We start from the raw sequence: 12298 nt of genomic DNA, 5'->3' as shown, positions 1-12298 counted from the left end.
ACTAGACTGATTCCTGGGATGAGGAGAGATTGAGTAAACTAGGCCTATATTCCCTAGAGTCCAGAAGAGTGGGAGGCGACCTCATGCAACATACAGATTCTTAAGGGGCTTGAAAGGATAGATGCTGGGAGGATACTTCCCCTGGCTTGGGAGTCTAGAATTACAGGTCACAAACTCAGAATAAGGGATCACCCATTTTAGGGGGACTGAGATGATAAGAAATATCTTCACTCAGAGGATTGAGAACCTCTACCCCATAGAGTGGTGGATGCTCAGTCATTGAGGCAGAGGTTGATACCTATTTGGATACTAAAGGGAATCAAGGAATATGAAGGTAGCGCATAAAGGTACAGTTGAGGTAGAAGATCAGTCATGATCATATTGAATGGCAGAGCAAGCTTAAAGGGCTGAATGGCCTACTCCTGCTCCTATTTCTTATATTTTTGGGACATGCTGGTTTTTCCTATTTGCTGCATCAAGCTTGGTTACAGATTACATTACAGTATGGTACTGAACAGAAAGACTGAAAGTTGAATGGAAAGCGGTTTTCGCTTTGCATTTAGTGTCATGCATGACTCACCAGCCTCGTAAAGCTGTACAACTCCAAACTAAACTCGCCAAATTTGTTAACTGAACTTCCTGATCTGCTTGCCGGGGTCATAAATTATATGAAACTTGCCCTCAACCCATTTTGTCCTGTTACACAAAGCAACAAGATTGGGATGGGACATAAAATCACATCCCCTCATCGAGGTTTGACCACCGTACTGGTACTGAGCTCAGCAATTGCGACGCGAGGTCTCCAGCAACTGTTATACTGCCGTGTGCCTTGTCTACGAGTATTATTTCCTCAATTAAATCTGTAAACGAAGACGCTACAGCTATAACTCTCATTCCCTGGCACAGAGACAACAGCCCCAAGCTTGCTTCCAGCTACATATCTAACATTTTGCCACTATGCAGTCCAATTTCTAACGTCAAAAGGATGGTTTAAATCCAGGTGTATTACAAACCTAAAAACGAATGTTATCATAAAATTTACATTACACAGTAAGGTACATTGACTCATCTAAAAAGGGGCCAGGTAGCATAAGTTGGGAATAAAATTGGAGGTTATATGGATAGGTATATACAGAGATGATAAATGTTCTATAGGACACAATGGATCTGTGGAAAGAGAAAGATGATAGAGGACAGCAGATCAGAGTTCAGGAGTGGGAACAGATGAATATTCTGGAGTTCTGTTCGCTTGCTTTTTGGAAAGCAGAGTATTTCTACAATTGTTCCCACAGGAAATTAAAGAGGAGGGGATAAAGTGCAGTCGATCTTTGGAAAGATAAGCTTGATTGAACAGTCTTTTCTCATTGTATGCTTATAAACCTATATAAAATTTCAATGTTGATTTATTAATCTACTGATATCAGTCAAATACTGGAAGAGAAGTTCAGCTATTAAAATAATCTTTAGCAAGATGATTCAGCAATAGTTTTATAAACAAGGCATTTAGTAACAGAAAAGGCTGAACATAATCAGCTGGTCAGGCAGCGTCTGTGAAGAAACAGAAGGCAGGTCAGGTCGAAGACCATTCCTTGGGACTGCTGGGGAATTAAGCAGGTGGCTTCAGTTAGCTGGAAATTTTCAGTCAGAATTGAGTTTTTTTAAACATATAAAAGTTACTGAACTTAACTGACCTGTATGTTTTGGGAGCTTTCTTCCATGGTTGCAGATTCCAAATCTCCTGAGAGCGTGGGAGTTTTGAGATTTTGAAGGAAAAGTGCTGCTCTCTTTTTGCGTTCCGCTTGCAGCTGTCTTTCCTTGCATTCTTTTGAAGCCTGCGCAAGCTTCTCCCTCGCTGCTGCTGCTAGTCTGTCCTCCAACTTCTGCTTAGCTGCAACGAGTGACAGAAAACACTAATTAGGCTTGTTAAACACTCTCTTACAAAAGGAAAGGAATAGGAAGGAAAATTCAGAGAAGCAAGAGTTCATTATTATGTTATTCTTAGAAAATGCATATTAGAAGTAAAAATGTTGATATTTTGCATACACAGCTACACTTTGGATAGAATGGCTTGGGGATGCTGGAATAAATCCAAGTTTGACAAAAAAAAATTACTTTAGTAGTTTCCGAGCCACGTACAAGGATGGTAATTAAATAGAAAAAAAATTATATTTGTTATCGGCTCAGTAATTACCAGAATTTTACAAGCCTAGTTTATATATCTTGACTAAATTATTTATCTGCATTTCATTATGCATAGTTAAAAGTTTAATAATTATTTAGATATATGATGAATTAATGCTAGAGAACAGATTTCCACATTAATGTAGGTAACCTTAATGATATATCAACATGCTCCTTAATTAACGAGTAAGTTTATGAACAAATGCAAATCTGAAGCATCATCAGTATAGTCAGTGTGTTATACATAGTACAGACTAAACTTTTAGTGAGATTGGAAAGGTCTCCTTATTAGTTGGTCCTGAGTATCAAGGTCTCCAACAGTTTCAAATTGCTTAAAAAAACTGCAGGTTGGTTATTGATTCATAATGTTCATGTTCAGTTCAACAGTAACTATGTAACATTACAATAGCAACACCTTATTGCAACCCTGCATGCACACCATCTTTTTTTTAATCTCTGAGCTTGGTTTAAATTGAGATGGAAGTTTCTTTGATCTGTCAGTTTGAAGACCTACATTAAACAGATTGAGACTTTAGTGGGCACAAACTCACACAACAAAACCGTGTGGTTAAGGGTTGTTAAGGCAATTTTCTGCCTCCTCCCCTGAAGACACAGGCTTATTCTGCTGTCCCCTTCCAAGTGTGCCTGCAGCTTTTAAACATCTCAACTGAGTAGCCATTTAGGTGCAAGCTTCAGCAGTAAGACTCATCAACAACAGGAGAAAACTAACCAAAGGGTGTGCTTCAGAATGAAATGTTGCAGAGTTTAGTGGGATAAAACTATCTGGGCAATTCTTATTGACACAAGGCCTCCAGACAATTGAAGGTTGGGTTGTAGCACTGTGAACAGTAATCGGGACAGGAGAGGTCAAGAACATGCCAGGAGTGCACTGTACAGTTCCATGTTTAGCTTGCATCCCTTTCTTCAATAGTAACGGGTGTTATGTGTTCCAAGCTAAGGTACTGCACATTACAAAAATGCTCGATGAATATTTGCCATGCATCAGCACTTCCCTGCCTCATTAAAAATAGATGCAAATACAAAAACTATTCTTTCCGAGGTCAAGACTCAAAATTTGCTGCCTTCTCTCAAAAATGCAATTTATTAGAAGAACCACCTTAATGAACTAATGTAAGAGTGGAAGCAATATATGCAATTACCAGGAGATCTGCAAAAATAATAAAGATAATCCTACATCAGATTGTAAACTTTCTATTGAACAGATTCTGGGAATACTACAAAATAAAATATATCACAATTACCACTGTTGCTATTCCAATCTTTAGTTTGGACATAGCAGGAACTGAACTGACAATATAAATAATGCTCAACTGGGGCAATAACTGCAGCTCAACAACACAAGTTATTGCTGATGTTTTCAAACAATTAGTCCTGAAAACTTCATTATTTCAATTTTAGATCACAGATCAATCAGTATAATATTTAAGTGAGTAAAAATCTAATTTACTAAGACAACTTAATGCAGCTCTACCATTAATTGTACTTCTGAACAGTCATTGATCTGACAGTACAATAGGGTTGACTATATTTACACAAAGCTAGTGAAACATCAATTGATGTTTTATTACTTGGAACACGAAAGTATACGAAAGCAAAAACTGAGCTGCATAAGCATTATGCGATTTTAGATCGAAGACTCCGTTTTCCTAATGGAGGTTTCGAAGCAGCTGCGTGACCATGTATCTAGCATTGACCCTACAATACATGCCCCAACTATTTGTGAAAGGAACAGCCTCCTTCAATACAACTAGTTGATTCCTTGCTGCAGATATCCGGTAAGTCCCCATATATGCCCAGTTTATACTGAGTTAGGCGAATGAGCATACCTGCCGGCATCACTAATTCATTCTGACTAAATATATTTGGGGTTTGACTTTCAATCCGGGATCAGGCACCCAATGCCCAGATCATTTCCAGGTCCCAACCCTGCACATCATCATTAAATGCAGATCACCTAATTGGGCTGGAGGTGAACCGACACCCAAATAGTGGCACTGCGCACTGCCAGAAGGTAGGAACTGATTGCTGAGTGCAATCCTCAAAGGTAGATGGCAGCCATGACCAGGCTTGCGCTGCCTTGCAAAATAGCGGAGACTAGAGATCAGAGGGCCAGAAGCCTCATTGTGCAGACAAGTGGTCAAACAGCCAAGGAGAAGGCAATACACCCACTCTGACACAACGCTTTTTGACAAAACATTTTCTTCATCATTAACATGACTTGACGGCTCCTCATGTTGCACCCGACAGCTGTGCACTAACATGCATCAGACTGCTCCAGTTCACTGATCTGCAGTTTCAAAATCACCTTCTGGCCTTCCCCAGCCCATTAACAAGCTCCTCAAGGAGCTTAACAGGCAGTTAATTAGAATTGATCAGGTTCCCGGCTCTCCCCAACCCCCAACTTTGAAAAAAGCAGTGCGTCCTGGAAGTGTCAGGACACTGACACACCATCTGGGAGCGCCATTTTCAAAGCGTGCCCACTCCGATCTTGCCCCCCACCGCCCCCCACCACCCCCCCATAGACAATTAAAAATCTCGGTCTTGGACTCTACTGCATATGCAAGTACGGTCAAGTGAGTACTAATTCATTCAGAGAACGCAAAATCGCTAGTTTTATTTTGTGCTGAACAGCACAAGACCAATTGATCAAAGGGTAGCTCAACAAAATGCAATCCATAATCTGTTAAGAAATTATTTGCACATGTACCTTGACTTTCCATTCTTGCAAGAAACATCTGCAGATTTGGAAACAATTAAGATCATTTACAAAAAAGAAATAGCTTTAGGCATCTAGACACAATGTGCTGTGCTCTTGGATTTAAGAGGAAAACTATTCTAAGAACAAATCAGGCTTAGGCTTGCTCAAATGATGCATTTCAAACTAGTTTCCTTGAAACCTGCTGCTACAGACATTCACATTTAGCTTCACAGGACAATTAGATGCCAGAATAAATTTTCAGTGGAACAAAGCTCCACTTAGGAAATAAGTGATAATGCAGACAAACTGGTGTATGTTGGCAAAACCCAACGGAAAGCCAAAAATGCTACAAATACAAAAAAATGGATCTAGCTTTTAAACTACAGTTGAGTAAGCTTTAAAGAAATGTTCACACTGCACTCCTATTAAGCATTACACTTCTATAAATGTGCAAAGAAGTGGCTACTGGGATAGAGTTTCAAACCCAGTGCACAGAAGGTCCTGCAAAATAAAAGTTGATGGCATTTAGGGATGAACGATCAGAACTTCCAATCTGTATGGGTCATAATGGAGGATGCTTTGATGAGCCAAGCTTCCCAGCAGAAACACAGATCACTTATTGGTGCCAAAGATAAATAACCACCTGGAGATACGCAACACCCAAATCATATCAGATTGTATTGATGATAATCATCTGCAATAAACAAAGTCTTCACATCTTGGATTGGAAGCCTGGGTTCCCATAAACACACAGTCTAAAAGCTACTAAAATTATCTTTAGCAATGAAATAGAAAACAAAACCTTTTTGCCAAAACTCCCAAAGATGGCTCAAGCCATCAAATTTGCAAAATACAACCAAAATACGACCTGTTTTTGTTTGGAACTTCAAGGGTAACAGTGCCTCACACAGTTCAGAACCAAATGCGAAAGAATGCATTTTATGTGCCTGGCAAAAGGTTTCTCTCTTATCCATAAGACACTTCAAAAACTATCCATTACACATAGAGACAAACCCAACCAAAGGAACATGGTTAAGCCAAAGTGCTAAATTTTGGGGTTTCAGTTCCTGCAACATCAACTGCTGTGTGAAATCTTATATTCTGTAACAGGCAACAAACATGAGTCTGCAGTTTTGGTTAAGAAATTTCTACGGAAGGCAGATAAAGTAGACAGTGAATTCCTGAGCCTTTTGATCGAGGTGTGAACTAGATTGTTTATATCGAATTATTGTGAATTAGGTAGGGGTCTGTCAGCAGGTGCCACAATTCTTTGTAGCAGATCCGAGAGTGGTAAAACAGATTAAGATTTCAGATTTACCTTAATAGCATTTCACTGTGGGTGGGGGGGGGGGGGGGGGCCTTTATGATATTATGGTTTGCTAAAAAAAAAATTAAGACAATTTGTACTAATGCGTGTGTCAAGAGCATTATTCCTTTGGCCATGATTAGCTAGCTGTCCTATCTTCAGAAGAATTAAAGATTGAAAAAAGTGGATTTTGCTCACTGTTTTCTTCAGTCCTTGGAATTATGAAGGGCTTTCAAACTAAAAATAACCTCTGAGTTCTTGACTTATGTATTTCCCACGAGACATTCTAAAGATAGTAGGAATCTGAAGTAAATTGTGCCCTGGAATTTATATCAATCAAGGTTATTTGTGAGCCTTGGGTTTCATTATTGCTATGAAGCAGGAAGTGAAAGACAAAGATGTCTGGTTGTGAGGGATGTGACTTGCTTGTAAAAATGACCACAGAGAAGTGTGAACAAGAAAGCAGTGGGCTTTCTAGAAAAACAGAATTATCCAATTTGATAAACCCGCACACCATTTCAGTTTTTAAATGATGGACCAGAACTACACAAATTGATTTGATTGGCAAAGATTGGCAGCTATATCTGCCTCTACTTCAGACATGAAGAGATTTTTTAAAATGCTACTGATTATTTTTGTAGAGGGATAATTAGATGCATAGAGTTGCTTCTTATTTATCAATATACAATTTATTATCTTCAACTAAGGAGCACTGAACAATGCTTGCAAACTTAAGAGGGTGATGTTAGCACTAAAAAAACTAACACACTGGCTTTTTAAATTTGTGATGTCACTTTATAGGTCTACAATCATTTGTCGACATTATCTGGTGTGGGGACGAGAGGACAGGAGTCACTTGCATTCTTCAGTGCATTTACATAGCATAGTTAAATTAGCAAATGGAGAAAATTTGCAAGTCACTAAAAACAAAAATATCTGCATTTTGTACATTGTTTCTGATGATACTATTCAGATAGGATGTTCTAGTTAAAGCCTACTGGATATAACAATTGTCCCTGATTTTTGCAATTCAGCATCTTAAGGTTCTTAGCAAAGAAAAGCAAAGTCCTGGAGGAAACAGATGGAATGTCAATTCTCCAATTCTACAGTCAATCACCACTTGTTCGCTGTTGCAAAATTCTTACTGGGATAAAACAGCATATTTATAAGTTGCAAGCATCAAAACTCCAGGAAATAACTTCAGTGATTTGGAAAGTCTACTGTTGTTTTCGATTGCAAATTGGATGGTCTCATGGTACAAAACCTCAAATTTCAATACCTTTTTGGAAACTTATTTTCCCCCAATACGAAGCCTCAATCCTACAACCTCCTGCTGACTACAATACTTGATTCACCATGTTCAGTCATTTTACTGGGGGGCAAAATGTCAGAACCAAAGCAAATGGGCACCACTATCTTGACTAGACAAAGCCTTGTGCCAGTAATCCAGTGGTTCCATCTGCCCACGTCATTGGTGCTTCTGCACCAACTCAGTAAAACATTTGAGGCATAAAATGACTTTAACATACATAATATCTTCACAGATAGAATTACTGCAAAGACAATTCTTTACCACATCCCGAAGACATTTTATTGGAGAGTCAACAGTGGAAGTGGGAGTACAACACCAGTGCAAATGGTGTGGAGGGGAGGGCTTTGGTCAAATCAGGTCTCTCACACAAAGCACAATCCAAATTCAGCTTTCAGAAGTTCAAACCATTGTTTGTAATTTTTCTTTAATAGCAATACATTAATTTAACTCCTGTTTGCTGCTATAAATAAACTATACACCTATGTAGAGTTGTTAGCTGTGGCTCAATGGGTAGTACTCCCGCCTGAGTCACAAGGTTGTGTGTGGGTTCAAGTCCCACTTTAGAGACTTCAACACAAAATCTAGGCTGATACTACCAGCACAACACCAATGTCAGAGGTGCCTTCTTTCAGATGAGACATTAAACCAAGGCCCTGTCTGCTTTTCAAGGCACATGTAAAAGATCCTAGGCTACTGTATCGAATAAGGGCAGGGGAGTTGTCCCCAGTGTCCTGGAGAATATTTATCCCTCAATAAAAATAACTATACGAAATGCCAGGACACGGACGACAGATCAGTTTATTTGGTGCCCATCCAAATGACTGTATAAAATCCCCCTAATGAGGACACAAAGAATCTGCAAAGGGATATAGATATAAAAGCAAAATACTGCGGATGCTGGAAATCCTGAAATAAAAACAAGAAATGCTGGAACCACTCAGCAGGTCTGTCCGCATCTGTGGAAAGAGAAGCAGAGTTAACGTTTTGGGTCAGTGACCCTTCTTCGGAACTGACAAATATTAGAAATGTCACAGGTTATAAGCAAGTGAGGTGGGGGTGGGGCAAGAGATAACAAAGGAGAAGGTGTAGATTGGACAAGGCCACATACTGACCAAAAGGTCATGGAGCAAAGGCAAACAATATGTTAATGGTGTGTTGAAAGACATAGCATTAGTACAGATAAGGTGTTAACGGACTGAAGATTGAACAGCAGCAAGTGCAAACATGAAAAAAAAAATAGTGGGTAAGCAAACTGAACAAACTTAGATGAAATGAAATAAATGCAAAAAAATTGTAAAAAAAATATAAAAAAATAAAAAATAACTAAAAATGAAAGTAAAATGATATAGATAGGTTAAGTGAGTGGGCAAAAACTTGGCAGATGGTGTTCAATGTGGGAAAGTGTGAGGTCATCCACGTTGGTAGGAAGAATAAAAAGACAGATTACTACTTAGATGGAAAAAGACTACAAAATACTGTAGTACAGAGGGATCTGGGTGTTCTTATACATGAAACACAAAAAGTTAGCATGCAGGTGCAAGTAATCAGGAAGACAAATGGAATTTTAGCCTTTATTGCTAGGGGGTTAGAGTTTAAAAATAGGGAGGTCTTGTTGCAACTGTACAGGGTGTTGGTGAGGCCACACCTGGAGTACTGCGTACAGTTTTGGTCCCCGTATTTAAGGAAGGATATACTAGCATATACTACCAGTCCAGACTGGCCAAGAGAGTGTGGGAAAATGGCGCACTGACACGGAACACAAAAGTCCGAGTGTATCAAGCCTGTGTCCTCAGTACCTTGCTCGATGCCAGCGAGGCCTGGACAACGTATGTCAGCCAAGAGCAACGTCTCAATTCATTCCACCTTCGCTGCCTCCGGAGAATACTTGGCATCAGGTGGCAGGACCGCATCTCCAACACAGAAGTCCTCAAGGCAGCCAACATCCCCAGCTTATACTTACTACTGAGTCAGCGGCGCTTGAGATGGCTTGGCCATGTGAGCAGCATGGAAGATGGCAGGATCCCCAAAGACACATTGTACAGCGAGCTCGCCACTGGTATCAGACCCATCGGCCGTCTATGTCTCCGCTTCAAAGACGTCTGCAAACGCGACATGAAGTCCTGTGACATTGATCACAAGTCGTGGGAGTCAGTTGCCAGCGTTCGCCAGAGCTGGCGGGCAGTCTGAAAGGCGGGGCTAAAGTGTGGCGAGTCGCAGAGACTTAGCAGTTGGCAGAAAAAGACAAAAGCGCAAGGGGGGAGCCAACTGTGTAACAGCTCCGACAACAAATTTTTCTGCAGCACCTGTGGAAGAGCCTGTCATTCTAGAATTGGCTTTTATAGCCACTCCAGGCGCTGCTCCACACACCACTGACCACCTCCAGGCGTTTACCCATTGTCTCTCGAGATAAGGAGGCCAAAGAAGAAGAAATAAGAAGATACTAGCATTGGAGGCAGTTCAGAAAAGGTTCACTAGGCTGATTCCTGGGATGAAGGGGTTGTCTTATCAAGAATGGCTAAACAGGTTAGGCCTTTATTCATTGGAGTTTAGAAGAATGAGAGGTGATCTTATTGAAACATATAAGATTTTAAGAGGGCTTGACAGGGTAGATGTTGAGAAGATGTTTCCACTGGTGGGGGAATCTTGAACTAGGGGACATAGTTACAGAATAAGGGGGCACACATTTAAAACTGAGATGCAATGGAATTTCTTCTCTCAGAGGGTGATAAATCTCTGGAACTTTCTACCTCTGTGTTGTGGAGGCTAGGTCACTAAATGTATTTAAGGAGGAGGTAGATAGATTTTTGAAATCTCGGGGAGTCGAGCATTATGCGGAGCAGGCCCGAAAGAGGAGTTGAAGCCTAGGACAGATCAGCCATGATCTTATTGAATGGTGGGGCCAGCTTGAGGGGCTGAATGGCCCACTCCTGCTGCTATTTCTTATGATCTTATAAACTTTACAAAAACAGATTATATGGTCATTACCACATTGCTGTTTGTGGGAGTTTTGTGTGTGCAAACTGACTTCCACTTTTCCTACATTATAACAGTGATGGCATTTCAAAAAGTATTTTTCTGTAAAGTACTTTGGAATATCCTGAGGTTGTGAAAGGCACTATTTAAAAAAAAAATGTTTTTGTAATTTAGAGGCAGTATTTTACTTGGCAGAAAACTACAGGCAAACTTTGTTTCTCACCCCTCTCTTCTTGTGAACCATTAACCAGTAGTGAACTTTGAGTGTCAGGGAACATCACAGTTGAATCCAATTCTCTCCTTACTCTATGTCAACACATGTATCCAAAAGGACAGTGAACAGCCATCAGGAGGATAGAACACTAAGCAATTCCTCCACTTCCTCACCGCCACTTCAGCTGGCATCAGTGAGTACACCGCAGTATCACTACTGGCGTTATATTCTTTACCTTTATTGCTTGTGCTATCAAAATGTTTAAGTTTATAACAACTTGTATTTATATAGCGCCTTTGACATAGTAAAGCACCCCAGGCACTTCAGAGTAACATTATTAAACAAAATTTGACACCAGTTCATACGAGGAGCGATGAGGACAAGTGGACAAAAGCTTGGAGCATCTTAAAAGGAGGCAGAGGTGTTTCGGAAGGAAATTCCAGAGCTTCGGCAGCTGAAGTCACAGCAACCAATGAAGCAGCAATTAAAACTGGGGATGCTCAAAAGGCTAAAATTGGAGATATTTGAGGGGTATAGGGCTTCAGGAGTTTACGAAGAAAGGGAATGGCAAGGCCATGGAGAGATTTGAAAACAAAGATAAATATTATACCATGCATTATCTCTGCTAGGTATCTTTTTATTACTTTCTGAATTTATCAATCTTCTGCAACATTATAGTTCTTTACAGCTTCCAATCTGAAACGTTTTCCAGTCAAATGTACGCTGGACTTGTAACGAGAAAATGCCGTTATCCACTGCACCAAAAATAATGTTTCTTTTTAAAATCCTATGGGTAAAACAATAAGAGACCTCTCAAATATTTAAATGTCACATTCTGTAGATTAGGATAGCACATGTCTGAAGTGTCATTACTTAATTTCAAAGAAACTGGTTTTAGGGTATTACTTAAAATGCCAGTCACCCTCTTCATGAGTGAATGGGCATCCAATTTACAGAAAAGCCATTACATCACATGAAGCTTTAACTGCATTGGTTCAGTTTAATTAGTGCATGACCAGCCTGATATTTTACAAACAATGCCACTGTTTTCATTACACGAGATATCTGGAAATTTTAACCAGCATTTTAGGGATCATACTCTTCAATTCCATCAGTGTAGAATTAGGCCCTCTGGTTTATAGTGAATGGAAGAGTCAAATTCAATTTTTATGACATGGGACTGCAGTGCTTTGGGGTTCATAGTTCATGATTTTATTCATTTTCTGCGAAAGTCATAAATCAGTGGCCTTAGTTAAGAGGTATCCCTACTATTCAATTAAAGTCAGTTCATGATGAATAGTGCAACTGGGAAATAAATACAGTTCAATTTCAACAAACTACATTTAAGATTAGGGCAGATGGTATAACAAAGAAGAGCACAGCCAAATCTCAACATGCAGTACAAATATACTACATATTCTGTTCTCCTTTTAAAATGCTCCTTAAAACCTACTAAATATTCTCAATTTGCTCTTTAGAGACATGTACTCCAACATACGGAGAACTGTCTTGCAAGCATACGAGTGCACCAGTTTAAATTCTTAAAACTATAATTAAAAATTAATTTGCTGTCAATTTTCCATTATAAATGCC

General features: G+C 39.7%; 1 protein-coding gene across 4 annotated transcripts in view; it reads right to left on the bottom strand.

Annotated features, from left to right (window-relative positions):
• The window catches only part of sfswap (splicing factor SWAP), a 122760-nt gene that overhangs the window by 37772 nt on the left and 72690 nt on the right, over positions 1–12298 (bottom strand). For all 4 annotated transcript variants that reach the window (XR_010977217.1, XM_068054591.1, XM_068054593.1 and 1 more), the window contains exon 13: positions 1692–1888. Coding sequence is in view for 3 of the 4 variants with exons in the window: in XM_068054591.1 (XP_067910692.1) it covers positions 1692–1888 (197 nt within the window). In the remaining variant the exon portion in view is untranslated. The remainder of the gene's footprint in view (positions 1–1691; positions 1889–12298) is intronic.

This window comes from Heterodontus francisci, chromosome 23 (genome assembly GCF_036365525.1).
Source record: "Heterodontus francisci isolate sHetFra1 chromosome 23, sHetFra1.hap1, whole genome shotgun sequence".
Lineage (NCBI taxonomy): Eukaryota > Metazoa > Chordata > Chondrichthyes > Heterodontiformes > Heterodontidae > Heterodontus > Heterodontus francisci.
This window is presented reverse-complemented; position numbering and strand designations above follow the sequence as displayed.